This window comes from Solea senegalensis, linkage group LG10, assembly GCF_019176455.1.
Source record: "Solea senegalensis isolate Sse05_10M linkage group LG10, IFAPA_SoseM_1, whole genome shotgun sequence".
Classification (NCBI taxonomy): Eukaryota; Metazoa; Chordata; class Actinopteri; order Pleuronectiformes; family Soleidae; genus Solea; species Solea senegalensis.
The window spans coordinates 3,122,074-3,140,625 of NC_058030.1; the positions used below are offsets into that span (position 1 = coordinate 3,122,074).

The 18,552-nt window shown below is 39.1% G+C and overlaps 1 protein-coding gene across 2 annotated transcripts; it reads right to left on the reverse strand.

Moving 5' to 3' along the window:
- Window positions 1-4,278: 4,278 nt before the first annotated feature.
- Window positions 4,279-15,269, reverse strand: pskh1 (protein serine kinase H1). 2 transcript variants are annotated; one of them, XM_044037013.1, is made up of 5 exons: window positions 14,879-15,269; window positions 12,989-13,141; window positions 12,349-12,896; window positions 9,755-10,666; window positions 4,279-6,211 (listed from the first exon to the last, which is right to left on the reverse strand). In XM_044037013.1, exons 3-5 carry the CDS (start codon window positions 12,415-12,417, stop codon window positions 5,894-5,896), a joined length of 1,299 nt encoding a protein of 432 aa, XP_043892948.1. In that variant the 5' UTR covers window positions 12,418-12,896; window positions 12,989-13,141; window positions 14,879-15,269; the 3' UTR covers window positions 4,279-5,893. The 2 variants fall into 2 exon arrangements, with proteins under 2 accessions (XP_043892948.1, XP_043892947.1); XM_044037012.1 differs by having other exon boundaries at window positions 12,349-13,141.
- Between the last annotated feature and the right edge of the window lie 3,283 nt (window positions 15,270-18,552).

Here is an 18,552-nt window from a genome sequence, read left to right on the forward strand (position 1 = left end):
TGAAGTCCAAAAAGTGAGCAAAATGTCATAGTTTACTATGTAGTCCAAAAAGTGACCAAAATGTCATAATTTTGTTTGTCGTCCAAAATGAGACAAAAAAGTCATAGTTTAGTAAGTCGTCCAAAATCAGTTAAAAAAGTCATAGTTTAGTATGTCGTTCAAAATCAGTCAAAAAAGTCATAGGTTAGTATGTTGTCCAAAATCACTGAAAAACATGATAGTATAGCATGTCGTCCAAACTCATTCAAAAAAGTCATAGTATAGTATGTCCAAAATCAGTCAAAAGTCATAGTATAGTATGTCGTCCAAAATCAGTCAAAAAAGTCATAGTTTAGTATGTCGTCCAAAAAGTCACAAAAAAGTCATGGTATAGTATGTCGTCCAAAATGTGACAAAAAAGTCATAGGTTTGTATGTCGTCCAAAATTAGACAAAAAAGTCATGGTATAGTATGTGGTCCAAAATGTGACAAAAAAGTCATAGTATAGTATGTCGTCCAAAATTAGTCAAAAAAGTCATAGTATAGTATGACGTCCAAAAAGTGACCAAAATGTCATAATTTTGTATGTCCTCCAAAATGTGACAAAAAAGTCATAGGTTAGTATGTCGTCCAAAACTAGTCAAAAAAGTCATAGTATAGAATGTCGTCCAAAAAGTGACCAAAATGTCATAGTTTAGTATGTCGTCCAAAATGAGACAAAAAAGTCATAGTTTAAACGTTTTTTCTCATAATTTCGGCTTTTTTAATCTCATAATTACACACGGTGATATAGTGGTTAGCACTCTTGCCTTGCAGCGAGAAGACCCGGGTTCGAGCCCCGGTTGGAACAAGGGCCTTTCTGCATGGAGTTTGCATGTTCTCCCCGTGTGTGCGTGGGTTCTCTCCGGGTTCTCCGGCTTCCTCCCACAGTCCAAAGACATGCAATGTGGGGATTAGGTGAATTGGACACTCTAAATTGACCGTGAGAGTGAATGGTTGTTTGTCTCTATCTGTGTGTGGCCCTGCGATGGACTGGCGAACTGTCCAGGGTGTACCCCGCCTATCGCCCGATGTAGCTGAGGTTGGCACAGCACCCCCCGCGACCCTCTGGTGGAGGATAAAGCGGTAGATGATGACTGACTATCTCATAATTCTGACTTTGTTATCTCATAATTTCGGCTTTTCTAACCCTTGACGACCTCAGAGGACGGGGACCGACACCTTGTGGACTGGAAGATTCCTGTGGTTGTGGGCAATTCTTATGTAGAAGAAGACATTTTAAAGTTCAACAACAGTAAAGACAAAAAGTCATGCATCGTGACATGATGGTTGCTTTGACCTTGAACAAACCTTTCAGGGTCATAAGAAGGAATAAAACAAACCTAGTGAGTCAGGTTCAGGTGTTTTATTTGCACATACAATTTAGAGAGAAACAAAGAAAAAAAAGAAGTTAATGGTAAAAGAATCAAAGTGTTATTTATTCTGACACGGCAACGACGAGAACAAACAAAAAAAGAGACAAACAGCTGTTTTCAGGGAACAGTGTTGAGTTGGCTACTTCATTCAGGACGACATTGATACAAAAATCACTCGTATAAGTGTATAAAAAAATGAGAAACAAGAAAGGAAAATGTGCTGCTGACATTCTTTCGAGATGACTAATGAACAACAACAACAGTGGAAAATAACTGAGCTGCTGTGATTCTTGGAACATTGCTGTGAGTCGGGCTGCGACGATTTATCAACTACTTCATTCATCGCCAACTATTTTGATCATTCATTCATTGTTTTGTTTTTTTAGAATTAAAAATAAGACTTCTGATTTTCCAGCTCCTTAAATATGATTTTTCTGCTTTGGAAAAAAAAAACAAATAAATCATTAAAAGTGAATCATTTTGGTTTGTGACTTTTTTTCCCAACATTTTATGACATTTCTTAGACTAAACTCACAGCCCAAAGTGGGACATTTATAACCGGCTATAATGTTTATTTTGGACAGAAATCTGCGAACTAGAATTAGTGCTGGTACCTGGATAGATTATTTTGACTATTTTGATAATCGATTAATCAGTTTGAAGAATTAATGAGAAGTTGTATGATTTTTCAGCTTCTTAAATGTGAATATTTCCCGGTTTCTTTGCTCCATTTGACAAAGGAATCATTAAAACGGATTTTTTTGGGGGAAATGTTTGGTTTGTGGACAAAGTAAGACATTTAAGAAGATCATTATTTTCAGGTTTGGGGAAAAACCTAATGATCCAAATGATCATTTTGAGGTTTTTAAACATTTTCCAACACTTTATGGCCCAAACAATTAACCTTGCAGCCCAAACTGTAACATTTAAAACCTGATATGTTTATTTTTTGGACAGAAATCTGTGAACTAGCAGTCAGGCTGCTACCTCAGAACACTTTATGTTGTAATAAAATCTATTTCAAAGTGGCCACAGGTATTATCTCAATGAAGAAACAATACATATATACTTTTCAATTGCACCTTTTCAAGCCTAAGTGGAAATACCCTGTCTAAAATGTGGACAGAGTAAAGATCGGAGTGTAAATGTATATTCTTTTAGACAGGGATCAGCAAGTAAACATGGCCAAGGGACAATTCTTGTAAGCAATTGAATTTTAAGGCCAAAACATTGTATTTTCATCAGAGAAAATGCCTTAAAACGTCTTTGCTGCCTTAAACTAACAATAATGTGGACACAAACTCGTACTGTTAATATTAACTGTGAATCATTTAAATTTTAAGAATCACTGCTTCTTCTTCTTCTTTGAGTCTAATATGTGCAAGTAGTTATTTTACAGACATTTACTCCCCAAACCTGACTGTCACCATGACAACAGCAGTGTTTGCAAAACAAACTTTTAGTTTAGGTTAACTGTCATTTCTAGCAACATAATCTCATTTGAATAAGTTTTTTTCAGAATAAAAGCTCTGAACTCAGATTTGTTAACTCATCTGCCGGGGGCCAGATACTGATTCTGGCGGGCCACTTTTGGCCCACGCACCACCAATTGCTGACCAACTGCTTGAAGGTATAAGAATTTTACTCCCACCAAGAAGACGTAGATAACATATCAGATCAGAAGACAGCAGTGGGACAGAGACGTCCCCAAAAAATAGAAATAAAATAGAAACCAGAAACATTAAAGGATCCTGAAACAAGAAAAAGAGCGAGAGACATAAAAAAATAAAAATAAAACAAGAGGAAAAACTGAGGTCAGCTGACATGGCTCGGTTAGGTTTCCAGTATGTGTTAAAAATAAAACAAAACAAAAAAAGTTCACAACTACAGCACATTTCATGAGTCCGGGGGCAAATCACAGCAAAAACAAATCACTCACATAAAGAAGAAGAAAAGAAAGAAGAGTCTACGAAAGTTTGTACATCAAGAGCTTTGTTGGATAAAAAGGTAAAAATTAAAAGAAGAAGAGGTCCATGATTTATTTTCCTGAATCAATGACTTAGGTTACTTAGGGCAAATTGGGATTAAAAGACGTTAAATACAATGATTTAAGTCATAAGACAACACGTCCATGCTTTAAGTCAATTCAGGTCAATGACATTATTGTAAAATCTCATTTCAGATCAATACTGACGTCATTATCGACATGCTTTTGTTCTGGCTGTGACTGTAAAATTCATTTTGATTACGATTTTGATTCAGTTCTCAATTAAGTGCACTTAAAAGATTATAAAAAATAAATCTTTCCAAACAAAGACTGCATAGTAAATCACCTTCACACACTCAGTGGATTCCTTCCTTCATTCTGTTTTTTTTTTTTGAGTGCAAAATCCAACATCATTTTTTTTTTTTTTTGCACCGACAGCTTCAGACAAACGTGTTAAAGACAATCAAAAGCTTTATCCATCACCTCTGCCACGACCTCACTACACCCCATCATTCTAGCAAGGACAGAAAATATAACAACCGTTACTTTGTCACACATTAAATTAAGTGATTTCAGCCTTTTCCAGCTTGGAAACTCAAGTTCACCCTTCTGCACCAAACCTCGTAGAGAAAACCAGCGCTTTTACCGTCACAGGGACGCGGGTGCTCGTGTCGTGTGCCGTCTTGTTCGGTGAGTTTGAGTCACTTGGGGGGAAACCCAAAAAGGAGGATTTCAAACACGGATGTGGCAAAATAGACACATTTGAAGTCAGCGGAGGAGGCAGCAGTGGATCAACGGCTCCCGTGTGTCGCGACGTAAAATCGCTGATTTTCTCTATGGAGTTTGGCGTGAGCGGGAGTGAGTGGTTTAAAAAAGGCGACACAAACTTCATTTTTCCAGTTGGAAAAGTCTGTCAAACAGTGACATAAAGAGGCAAAACTTTTTTCCAGGTCCAGTGTGTAAAATTTAGGTGAAATTTTCCTTTGGCAAAAATTGGCTTTATAAAAAATTGTGAAACACTCACACAACTCCGCTGGTGAGAGTGGGCACTTGGCACCGTCTAGTGACTGAAATGTCAATTGATTTTTTTTTATTTTTTTGTACCGTGCATGTTGCCAATATGACCAACAGAGGGCGCCAGAGGCTTGTAGCGTCACTGTATTTGTCACTGATGTGACAAATAAACATAAAAGAGATAGAAACTCAAAAAGCAATATAATGCAAGCCATGTAAAATATCCATACTGCCCCCTGATGGTCGACCAGAGCAAGAGTTGGCAGGCTTCACGTCCGCGCCGTTGTAAAATTCATTGTCAAGAAACAACTCACTGTGGCGGCATTACAGGTCGATTAAGTACTTGTAAAATGAATAATTCAAAAGCTCATGAAAAGCTGAGTGTTGGCTGTTACGAGTTGATTTTGAGGTTTTGTAAACATCTTTAGTGTTTTCATTATGTCACATACGGGGGGCTATGAGTCACATGGCGTTACATCAGCATAAAACACTGGAGCGTTGATTCATTGATGCTTTTGTATTTTTGTATTTCTATTTGTATATTGTATTTGGATAGTCACCTATAACGTTACTTGTAACATCCTTTCTCAGACCTGAAACTCAAATTTTACACACTGTACCTTTAAGTGGGCTTTAGTTTAACATACAAAAAAGGGACTGGTGCTCACGACACAAAGTTCCTCTCTCTCACCTATGAATGATTTTGCCTTCACTGTGTCGTTCTCACTGCGATTAAACAGCCCCCACAAATGGCCGCGTACCATTCCGAACACTTAATGACTTAACAGGCTCACCACGACTGTAAAATAAACTGGGATGTGACAGATTTACACTTAAGACTAAAACAGCTTCACAATCTTTTGACAGCTTCAGAATATCATCAGAGGGAAAAAAATGGCAAGATTAGATAAGCTTAGAAGTGACTAATAATAATAATAATAATAATAATTATAATAAAAACAACATGCCTTCATTTTGGATTTTCAGGGGTGTGGTCATTTTTTTTTTTTGCAGTGTGTTTCCATCACCCAAATCTAAAGCGAGACAAGGTCTGTACAAGTACTACAACAATAAATTCACAGCAATTTTCAATCAGGAATGAGTGAAGGGGGAGTTTGATCTCCGCCCGATTTCTTTTTCTTTTTAGAAAGTTCAGTACCCAGAACTCTGTTCAACAGATCCTCGCAGAAGGTCATTATCCAGTGACCATTCCAATGGAGACTAATAATAATAAATAAATATGTAGAGACACAGGAAAGTGAGAGACACAAAAAGGGGACGGGAGGAGCGGGAGGCGCCGTCCAGCCAGAGAGAGGGTGAAGGAATGGACGAAGAGATGATGATGTAACCGTTGCAGTACAGTACGTTTGTTCTGGTGCGTCCTTCTGTGTTCACACCGTGTCATATAGAACTCATTATTTTCACTGTCTTCATAGATCGGGGATCAGTTTTTAGAATAATCACAAAACGGTGATAGAGAAATCCGGAGTCACGGGCGTCAGCCGTTGTACTGCTGCTGATATCGCCGGTTCAGCTCGCGCAGCTCCTTCTCCCGCACCCGCCGCGCCTTGTTGGACTTGGTGGAGCGGCTGGAGCGCGTCGACTGCGCCGACTTGATGCTGTGGCAGCGTGACGACGCCCTCTTCAGGAGGTTCTGCGATATGCAGCGCTGGAGGTTCTTCATGGACGACGACGCCGCCATGCTGACGATCCAAGGGTGCTTGAGCGCCTGGCCGGCCGTGAGCCGCTCGCTGGGGTCCACCGTCAGAATCCGCTCCACAAAGTCTTTGGCCAGGTTGGAGACGCTGGGCCACGGCTGCACCACGGGAGACAGACGGACAGATGTGAGACAAAGTGAAATCTGGGGCTCAACAATTCATCTAACTTCTATTAAAATTGCAATGCAGTCTACTGCAATTTTCAAATCACAGGATGAGCAATATTTTATAACAATAATTAGTGTCAAAATGTAATTTTACACTAATTATTGTCTTATCTTATTCCACAGACTGAAGAAAACATCTTTGTTTCTCACAGATCTGCACAAATATCACAGAGCAATCATGTTTTGAACATGTGTTTTTCGAATGAGAATAATGATTCCAAAATGACCATTCCCTCTGCTGTCAAAAATAATCACAATTATATATATTATTCCAAAATCGTTCAGTCCTAATGGAAATGCAAACATTTTGAAATTTACACATCAAAATGACAAAAGTTAGACCTCAGCTTCAAGCTCTGATGTCGCAAATATCTAGGAATTCACAGATGAATCGCTTATTAATCAATTACTAAATGAATCGCCACCTATTTTGATAATTAATTTGGTTACTTAATAATTAAAACAACCTCTCTTATGAATCAGTTCCTTTTTTTTGTTTGTGTAACAAATTAAGCGAAAACTCAATAATTTTTGACATAAAGAGAACATCCTTGAACACTGATGAACATTTTCCCGACATTTAATGGACCAAACAATTGAAAATTGGACGGATCAATCGATTATGAAAATAATTGTTAGCTGAAGGCCTACAAATATCAACCTTTTGGCACAAATGTGGAGAGTTTGTTATTTGTCTGCACAGCTCTGGCCACAAGAGGGCAGCAGAGCAACATGGATCTGATCATGTGATACACACTGTGATAAACACTCTTGTAAACAACAAGTGTTTTTTGTTTTTTGTTTTTTCTTACACCTCTTAGGATTTTTGATGCTGTCAAACTCAGTCTAGGTTTTAATTTGATGAGTCATGTTCCCACATGATCCAGTGTAACAATTGTCGACTGTTAATTAAACGATGAGTCGACGTCGTACTCATTTATTTATTTATAGACGTGACTGTAAAAAAAAAACTCCACCAAAAACAACGTCCAGACTGTGATTCCGTCTTCTCTGGAAACAGCAGGGAAACACGAGCATTATTTAACACAGATGTAAAGATCGACTGCATGTTCCCAATAAAAAAATGCAGCTGAGTTTGCTCCCACACTGAGAACATACTCACTTTCATGTGTAAACACAGTATCGGTACACTAATGTTAGAGTTTTGAGTACCGCAGTGGTATCTGTTATTTCTGATTTTAGTTTAAAGTATATTTTTTTCACTTTAAATTATGGAAAAAAAAATTGGAAAACTGTTATTCACTATATTTTCCAGTAAAAAATTATTTTGCAAAAAAGTTAATTATCTGTCCAATTCCTTATGATAACTATAGAATAATCACATGACGTTCACCTGTTCTCGTGTGAGTCTAGTGCAGGAGGGTTAACAACCCGGGCCACCAGAGGGTCCAATTTTTTATATATACATGATTAGAATCTTATTGAAATACTATAGTTTTCAATTCCAGACATCTGTGACTAAATGTCTGTGCCTTTAAAATATCCAGTGTGATGTGTACATGGTAAATTTAGGAATAATATTGTTGAAAGTGAAAATTTCACGTTTTGTAAAAAACATACATTAAATGTAACGTTCTTGTTGTTCATAGGTTATTATGCTATTATTTTACTGGTCAGGCCCACATGAGATGTGGGCCCCTGAACAAATTTGCCCCTGTCCTAGTGTTTGTTTCTAGATTTTAATTCTTATTGTTCTTGGAAACGTTAATGGTAATCCAAGGGCAAAATGTTTCATAGATTTTAACTCATTCTTCAACATCTTCTTTTATTGACTTGTTATTCTCATAACTTAAGAGTTATTCTCATAACTCAAGTGTTTCATGATTTACTAATACTGACAGACATATGGATAAGGGGAGAATTGGCACTTATTTTTTCCCCTCACTTCACGCATGCACACGCACACACACACGAGTGAGAATGAGCGGCTACTATAAGTTATAGCAGAACTTGGTTGTGCAGCTCCAAATGTTTTATAACTTCCAGAACAACTATTTCCATAAATAAAGAGAGTGAAATGTTCAAGGCAAAGGGGGTGTGACAGTGTACAGTGACAAACCAGCAGATGCCACTTTTGTGTAATTTCAGCTCATTGTTTTGATTTTCCTGCCCACATCTGAACTGTTTTGATCCACATTTACTGCTCTAGTAGCTTTAGATTTATATGTACATGTAAATGCAGCATAATACATCATATATTAGGCTGAAACAATAACATGATTAATCAATTATCAATTGATTACTGAATTAATTGTGAACTATTTTGATACTCGATTGATCATTTTGAGTGTTTGTTTGTTTTTTGAAGAATTAAAACAATTCTTTCGCTTCTCAGATGTGAATATTTTCTATTTTTCTTTGCTCAATATGACAAAGAAATCACTAAAACTGAATCATTTTGGTTTGTGGACAAAACCAAAATCATAACTTCCAGGTTTGAGAAACACTGATCAACATTTTCTGAACCAAACAAGTTCCCGATTAATCAAGAAAATAATAGACAAAATAACTGATTATGGAAATAAGTGTTATTTGCAGTCTGAATATATATATATATATATATATAAAATATATTCTAACCAAATATTTGCTTTTCCTTTCACCACCAAATTCTGATCAGTTTATCCTGAACTAAAACTAGATGTTGCTGCCAAATTTGAAGAAATTCCCTTAAGGTTGAATGCGTTCATGACACTGTGGTAGGTAGAGCTGCCACTAAACAAAGATTATATTCATAACCAATTTATTTCTCGAATAATTGTCACTTTTGATGATTTCTCTGTTACACGTAGCAAAGAAACTAGAGCATTTTCTGATTTAAGAAGCTGAAAAATCAGACGGCTAGTTTTAAAATCTATTTTAAACTAATGAATCGATTGACAAAATAGTTTAATAATCGTTGAATTGCTGCAGGCCCTAGTGGTAAGAAATCTGAAAACATTTAGTCTGAGGTCACGGCGGTCACAGACATGGAAAAAAAAAAAAAAAGTGGACATGATTTCCTGTAAAACCACTCAGCTTCTATTTGCGCTGGAATAACTGTATGTGGGACAAACATTATCATTGTAAAACCAACTCGCAACATAAACATCCCACACTACCAGAGAAGGCAACAGACTACTCAGCATTCTTCTTCCAACTAAATACACAGATAGAGCTTAAATTACTGTACTCTGACGGGGGTAAGGGAAAGGGGTGAATATTGACTTAGACAAGACAAATAAATGCAGTCGAGAACAGTGACACATCGTGTAAAAATTCTGGAGTGCAGTTTACAAGGTTTACAAAGTGTGCATGTGTGTGTGTTAAAGTCCTGCCGAAAGCTGAACTTCTTGGAAATTTGTTGACAAAACCTCCTGCGGTGTGAAGAATGTATTCCAAATATGGGTGAAGTGGAGAGAGTGTGTGAGAGTGCGAGAGCGAGCGGGACACAGATCTACTGTAACTCCTCACCTCTCCAGAGAAGCTGTACTTCCCCTTGAGGATCTGCCGGTAAAGCCTCATGCGGTTGTCGTCCTCGAAGGGCATGGTTCCACTCAGCAGGATATACGATATCACCCCCAGCGCCCACATGTCCACCGCATTGGTGTACGGCTTCCTCACCAGGATCTCGGGCGCGATGTACTCCGGCGTGCCGCAGGTGGTCTTCATCAGACACTCGTCACCCTTCTTCCTGCTGCTCGCCAAACCAAAGTCGGTGATGATGATCTTGGAGTCGGCGCCCGGGTGGTAGTAGAGCAGGTTCTCTGGCTTCAGGTCGCGGTGAGTGATCCCCAGAGTGTGGAGATACTTGACGCCGTCCAGCACCATCTGGAGCACCCGGGTGGCGTCACGCTCCGTGAAGGAGCCACGCGCGATGATGCGGTCAAAGAGCTCGCCCCCGGTGGCCAGCTCCATCACCATGTAGACGCGCTCCGCCGTCTCAAAGACCTCCATCAGCTGGATTATGTTGGTGTGACGGACGCGCCGCAGGACGCACAGCTCCGACTCGCACACCTCCCTCCCCTCGCGGTAACGGGTCTCGATCATTTTGATAGCGTACGGCTGCCGCGTGCTCTTGTGCTCCACGCGGACGACGCGGCTGAAACTCCCCCGTCCTATCAGAGCTTTGATGTCGTACTTGGCGGTGACCCGGGGATCAAACTTGGCTCGATATTTCGCCACCTTCTTCCGCTGCGGGTCCGACAGTTCGGACGGGTCCTTGGGCGTCTGAGTGGAGACGGTGGGAGTGGCGGCCTGTGCCAGGGCCTGATATGGGGAGGTTGAGTCGGCCTTGTCACCAGCCCTGCCCATCTTGCTTCCGGCGCCATCCCCTCGTATGAAGTGCTTAAAGATATCTGTCTGAGGGGGCGGGGGAGGATCAACCTGAAACATCAACACAACTTCATCACAGATGGAAACAGCAATAACAGTAGAACAATAACATGTAGTCCTTTACATGAGGAGAAATAAGGTAACGTTTATTAAGGTACATATTTCCTGGCATGATAAAACTGACCAAAATAATTAAAAATTCACAGTTGTTGTGATGACTGGAAAAATAAGCTTCTCTTTTAGATCCCCACGCTTTAATAACATGCATTTTCTTTGTTAGATTAAAACTTTTGACATAAAATGCACTGTGCCAATCTCAGACATAGGGCAAGAGGCGGGGTCACACCCTGGACAGATTGCCAGTCCATCACTGGGCCAACAACCATCCACTCTCACACCTACGGTCAATTTAGAGTGTCTAATTTTGCCTAATCCCCAAATCTGCATGTGGGAGGAAACTGGAGAACCCGGAGAGAAAACCCACGCACACACGGGGAGAACATGTAAACTCTATGCAGAAGTTATTGAAACATTATTTGCGATGCCAAAAATGTAGCAGAAGGTTATTTTGTTACATAAAACATGCCACAAGATATATTTATTATATTTATATGTTTATTTAGAAAAACAAGAATTTTAAGTAGTTGGTAAGCTAGACAGCATTTTCAATTCAGTCGTGTTTTTTCCTATCATCCCAATATTTGAAAGTAAATACTTAAAAGTAAAATTTATTGTGTGTTTTTTTTTAATCTGCAATGATGTTGTTTAAATTTCCCATATTTCCCTAAAATACGTGCCAACACGTGGATGTTAGAGAGCTAGTAGCGCATATTATGTTTGCCTTTTTTCCTCTAAGGAGGTGCCCCTACAGTTTTGGAGGACATATTTTTACACTGCCACCATAAACATCCAACACCCATCCATTGTCCACCACGTTACCCCCCAATCTCCCCATGACAAGACATCTAACCATCCCCATGACTCTGAGGCTGTTAAATTGGGGGGGGAGTTTGCATAGTTCTGCTTTAAATGGCGTAAATTAGATTTGTATTAAAACAATATGCTGTGTGGTATTGACTTGGCATAAACTATTAATATTAATATCATAAAACATATCCGTTCTGTCAGACTTAAATAAGAAAATACATATTTAAAACATATACGCGTTACATATTAGTCAACAACACGAAGATAAGACATCTGTAACAAGTTATCTCTAATGATGTGTTTCTTATCCCACTAATGACATCATCCTAATTACACTATCTTTGTGGGGAACATTATAGCAATCGTTGATGATTTGACTGAGAGTAAAATTATATTTGTTTTCCTTTAGGGAACCCCACACACAGACTTTTTCTGTCACTTGCTTCTCATTGTGAGGATTTTATTCTTCTTGCTTGTATTTATCAGACGACTAGTTAACATTTTAAACATTTAAAGAGCATAATACTTTTTTTTTATTCTACAATCTGTGCTTAGTGAGGCATTTATGTGACATGCAGGGTTCAAGGCTAATATTGGATTTGATGTTTTTTTCTTCCTCGATGTCTGATCCAGGCATTTTGACCAGTATCGACTCATCCCTAGTTTTTATCAATGTATATTCAACAACTTTGGGGTTTTAATTAAATTTTTTCAATAATATTTTAGTGACTTAAGGACTGAAACGTGGCTAAAATCATCAAACAGGACTGTATTGATAATTATCAAAATGTACATTTTTACTTTACCTTTTTAACGAGGTCCAGCTGAACATCCCCTGGAGGCTCAGGGAGGACCTTACTGTTCCTGCAACCCATCACATCACCTTGGGCCACTGCCCAGCGAGCCACACAGGCCACCAGGAGCCCTGCCTCATCACCGCAACAGCCGATTCAACAACCTCAGGGCATCCAACATCCAGGCCGTACCCGCACGGAGACAGACGGTTCATGAATAAAGCAGATTACACCCACTCCAGAGCCAACGAGCTGGCATCAGCAGTCAAGAGTTCCCTGATACATCCACTCAAGTCCACTTTAAAAAGTCAGAGTTCAAGAAAGCATTTTGGCAAGCGCAGCGGCCGCCTCAACCCTTCCAGCAAGGACTTAATCATCAGCTGTTGTGTTTCTTTATGGACCTGCGCCGATGGCTCTTGTACACACTCGGCCAAGCGGCACCGTCAGCATCCAGGCGGCAGCTCAATCCCCCTGAAGAAGCTAGCAGGGCGCCATGTCAGATGCCATGAAACGTCAACAGTTGTGGAGAAAAGTGCATGAGCAGTAAGAGTGGATGCTCACTGTACACACACAGAAAAAAAACCTTGATCAGGGGAGGTGGAGTTCATCCAGAGCCTCTAAAGTATGATCGATTTAAGGAGAAATGTAACACCATTCTCTGGATTCATGCAAAACTTCCACAGAAACAAAGACCATCAGCTATGCTTTGATCCAATGGTAGAAGTTGCAGTGTCAGCAGTGGTGTGGCCACAGATAAAGCAGCTCCCCTGGAGGATCACAGGCTGAGTAACAGCAGAGGGAGCCTCTGAAAAATAAAGAAAAAGCACATACAATGCAACATGAAACTTGAGTGGTTGACCAAATAAATAGGCACATTGTTTGACTATATGGTTAACTCTGAGTTTATTTTATACATTTATTCAAATTAAAAAGTGACTTCAAACACCACTCGCCAAAACTCCACAAACACAACATTTTTCAACATTAGAATTAGAATTAGTTGAATTTACACACACACACACACACGTATTAGTGATAGTGAATTTAAACCTCTGCATTTAACCCATCCAGTGGAACACACACAAACCAAGCACAGGGGCAGTGGACAACACTTGTCTGCCTTGCTCCCCAGCCCTCGTCTTATCCTGGGATTTGAACCTGTGACCATCCTGTCCCTACCATATAATGCTAAATAATGCTGAATTTCAAATAAAAATGTGACCGGAGTAGCTTTCTTACATTATTACATTACATTTTCACACATGTCTGTTTGTGAGGATGACAACTAATAAAATAAAGAACAAATGTTTATGACATTATTTCCAGGAATATAAATTATTGCCCAAGAAAGAAAATATTAGGGTCAAAAGATTAAGATCTTCAATGATCATGGGGTGATGTAGATGTCATTAGTAGCTGAAGTAAATAAATATAAACTCATAAAACAAAGAAAAAGTGATTAAAAATAACTATGAATGAGGGTTATGTAATTCTAGAGGTTAATTAATATATCTTATTGAATTTGTGATAATTCAAAGATTGCGGTACAAAAGGAAAACAACAACAAAACTTTGATAACAATACTGTGTATCTGCACAGCATTTAACACAAAGTACTCATGTTACACAACACACACACTATATATGATTACACAAATGCTGTCAAGTGGCCAAGAAAACAATGTTGATGTTGCTGGTGATTCACAGCAGTTGGTATGAATTATGTTTACCATTAAAAAAAAGAAAAGAAATGCCACTAAATCAACTGCATATGGTATTTTAAGTATCTACTACTACACTACAAGCACAATTACAGCTAATCAACTATAAGAGGGCATAAAATGATTTGAAAGGCAGAAAACTTGTTCTTTTTAAATGATGTATTGTATTTCGTGACTATTCAAAGATTGTGTAATAGTGGTAAAAGGAAACAACAACAACAAAACATTAGTATCGACACATTTTGATTGAATACTTTAATGAAACCTCATACAGAGGCTGTGTGATGTGACATGTTTTAAACACTTCATTTAAAATAATTTAGTTTAAAACAATTTTGCCATTGTAAAACCAGAACTACACCATTGTAAAACGAAAACATACTTTAATTAAATAAGTTATGTTATATAGTGAAACTAAGCTAGTGCAGTACAGTACATGTGTGGAAATGACCACAAAAAACTTAATAAACTGTCAGACAGTTTAATTGAGCTCAATACTAAAAAGGTATTTACAACTAAATAGTTGTCATATTTTACTTTGTCAAGCATGTTTTCAGCCAAGTAACAATAAAATCCTGCTTCAAAATAAAGGAAAACTGGCACAAAGATAACAGAAAACAAAGCAGAGTGAATGAGTTTAAGGGAAAAAAAACTTAAGATAAGATAAAAAAAAAAAAAGCCAGGCCTTAAAAGTCATGTCAATGTTTTTTTTTCTCCTTCTTTGACTAAAAAACAGCAACACACACAGACACATTCAGACAGTTTGAGAAAACAACAGCTTTTACATGACATTAACAAAAACACAAGTGAAAAGCGACTCACCTTCAGAAACTTCTCCGCAGATAGCGGGACGTGCTAAGAGTGGTGCTAAGTATGGTGCTAACAGCAGCAGCAGCAGAAGGGCAGGACTCGCAGCTCTGCCAAAGACAGCCTCCTCACCCCACTCTCACTCAGCTGAGCTCTCCATTTTCACCCCGCAACTTTCACAACTTTCTCCCCCCGAAAGACCAACATGTCACATCGAGCGCTCCGTCCGTCACCTAAACGTGCTCGAAACGTCTCCCGCAGCTCCGTGTTTCTGCCCTTAAGGTGTTTTAGAAACGAGAAGAGACGGAAAAAAACATGGAAACTGTCCTCGTCGTTTCTTTGGCTTCTTGTGGACGCTGTTTTTCTTTTTTTTCTCTTTTTTTCTCCTCTCCTCACTCAGGACCACCTTCCCAAAAAAATCCGAGAATCAGAGAAGTGAAGAGACGGAAATGCAACTCACAGCTTCCGGTTGGAAATTTCACAATAAAATGCTCGTGTGTATTTTTTTCATTTTTAGAAGCAATTTTTAGTGCATAGTTATGAAAGAGTATTTGGGCCACATGTATTTTAAAAGAAAGTAAACAAAAAAAAAAACAGCATGAAATTTGAGATTAAAGTCAGAATTTTGAGATTAAAGTCAGAATTCTGTGATTAAAATCAGAAAGTCAGAAGTCTGAGATTAAAATCAGAAAGTCATAAATAGGAGATTAAAATCAGAAATCAAAATTCTGATAAAAAAGTCAAATTCTGAGATTAAAGTCAGAAAGGTGGACAATGTCATTTATCTGACCGAGATTATAGAAGACCACACTTGGCCTCAAATCTACGAGCCCTTTGCTCTTTTGATCCATAAGACCAGGGTTTATAGTTTCAATCACTGGTTTCTCTCTTACAATATGATGTCCATCTGGACATCAATTTTGGTCATGTTTACAGTAGTTAATGAAGCACAGCGTGCTCTGGGACATGGACACCACGCCGCTGACAGCTCACTGGCTATAAGTATAGGTGGACGTGCAGCAGACGAGGCCAAAAAAACACCCGACGTGTAAATGTCCAAAACATAACCTCAAAGCTTGAGAATAGCAGTTCACAAGCAGGTGATGCATCAGCTGGTTTTTTAATAGTTTACTGAATACATTATAGGATTATGAGACACTTAAGGGCCATAAATTAAGGATAATGGGTTTGGACTTTAAAGCTTTAAAGTGCGGACTCTTACATATTAATAAACGAATGCTAATGTCCATCTGCCAAAAGTGGACACACACATACACACTGCTGATGAAGCTTGTCAGCAGCAGCTTCATCAGCAGAGTTTTTAAAACTGGTGTCTGGGGCGACATTCACACCGCGTCCCAGAGGCGGCACGAGCGTTACATCAACGCGCACCACATCATCTCGTAGAAGTGACGAGATGATGTGGTGACATCAAGACAGAAGACTGGACCAACTTTGTGTACTTATTATGTTTAAAGAACTTTTATTTTCATTTGAAATACCAAATCTGAAGCCAGTTCTTAAAGGGAATTTGGTACTATGTTGTTTAGAGTAACTTTGGGGGGACTCACTCGGATCAACGTCTCTTATGTGCCATAGAATATATGAAATCCTTGAACTATTTCAGGTATTTCATATTTTCAAGTTCTACATGTTTTCCCTCAGTATCCCTTTTACAGTGTACTTTTATTTCGAAGGGCCAAACTCCTGGACTTCCTGTGTGTGTCTCCCTGTCTCGCGCCACCTTGACTGAGCTCCTCTTCCACCCAACTTCTTTTGTAGAGACGGGACGACCTCCCTCAGCTTGTGTTTCGACCCCAGTCAGTTCCTCACCGTCACTTCCTGGATACAGAGCGAAGTCTCTCTGACAAAGTGCTGACATCTCTGTTGGAAAAGTACTAGAAAGTCTGGGAGGCACTGCATTTTTTTTTCTTTTTTTAATATATGTTATTTCTCAGCTCCATCAAAAGTTCATGTCCCTTTAGTCACAGATGAATAAACTCTTCATTTTATGTTATTCTCACCTGATGTGATTATACCTCACAGACAACAACAACACGTGAGGGGATTTAAAAAGTGGACATGGACTTTATATTTCGATACATACAACTTTTTCAGTTTCTATTCTATTCCATTCTATTCTAGTCTGTTCTAAACTATTCTACGAGGTATTGACACACTGTCATCCTGCCATGTCTGATTTAATTCTGAGTAATTACAGTTACTCGCGTTACTGTAATTGAGTAGGTTTTTTGTGTACTTTTTTGTGTAAAATTTGTAATTTTAAGTATGTTTAAGTATGTAATGTACTTTAAGTACTGAGTAGAAAAATGTTGACAGGTGAGTGAGTAAGACAGAGGAATGATAAGGACAGGGGAATGTTGAGGACAGGGGAATGATGAGGACAGGTGAGTAATGAGGACAGGGGAATGACGAGGACAGGTGAGTGAGTAAGACAGAGGAATGATGACGACAGGGAAATCATGAGGACAAGTGAGTGATGAGGATAGGTGAGTGATGAGGACAGGGGAATGATTAGGACAAGTGAGTGATGAGTTAAAAAAAAGAAACTAAGTAACCTTTACTCAACTTTTACTTTTCTACTTGTTCAATTTCATAAATGCAACAAACTATGTTTTATTTAATATACAGTAGATCTATATATAAACTTAATACATGATGTTATCTTCATTCTATGGATCAAATAGGTTTTTGCAACTCCAGATTACATTGGTTTGGTTGGGTAAGGGACAAAAATGGCTCTTTTAATTTGACCTAGACTAATTAGTCCATATGTCTGCATTGCTTTTATAGAAGAAATAAAAGGAAGCTTGAGATTTCAACACCATATACATAAATAAATAAATATGTCTTATTGTTTACAGAAAGATCCTGACATCGTCTGAAGTTGTAAAAAAAAAAATCCCCCAAAAACATCCACAACAAAATGAAATGAAACGAGTTGTTCTCTGGTATGTGTCATGGTTCGGTGCTTTTCCTCACATCGTCCAGAAACAGATGACAAACGTCTCCTGCAGACGTTTGGAGACAAAAATGCATTTCAGCTGCGGCTCCTGCAGCATGAGCGGCTCATTATGGGACAATGATGCTCCAATCTGTTACTCATGGCAACTCCACATGGTGTCACTGTACACATAAAAGTCCCCGTCCAAGGCCGTCTCTGACGATAACATCTGCCTTGAAGGGGTTTTATTAGGCTGGTTGTTTCTTTACAACACTCATACTTCCACTAGTAAACCATCCTGGGGCCTGAGGAGCATTTACTTTAACCCTGCGTGTTGTTCATGAGCGAGGTGATAAAAGAGAGCACGGCCTTGACTCCAGCTTTGGCGGGATGGCGCGTCGACTGACCGTGACTCCTACAGCCTGCACAGGACGCCGCAGAGTTAGTGTAGACTTAGTAAGAGGGAGACAAATGTTCCTGGAAGACAGACAGAGAGACAGTAAAAATTCATCTTATGATGCCAATAAAGGTCCTTGAATTGGATCGAGGGGGTGAAAATGAGCGGGAGACGGATGGGGCGGAGGGTGACGGGAGGGAGACAGCGGATGACAGATGGTGGATACAAGACAGAAATATGGGGAGGGAGCAAGAGGAGGAGGCAGAGAGATGAGACAGCGGAGAGTAATCAAAATGGAAAGAGAGGGAGATAGAGAGAAGACAAAGA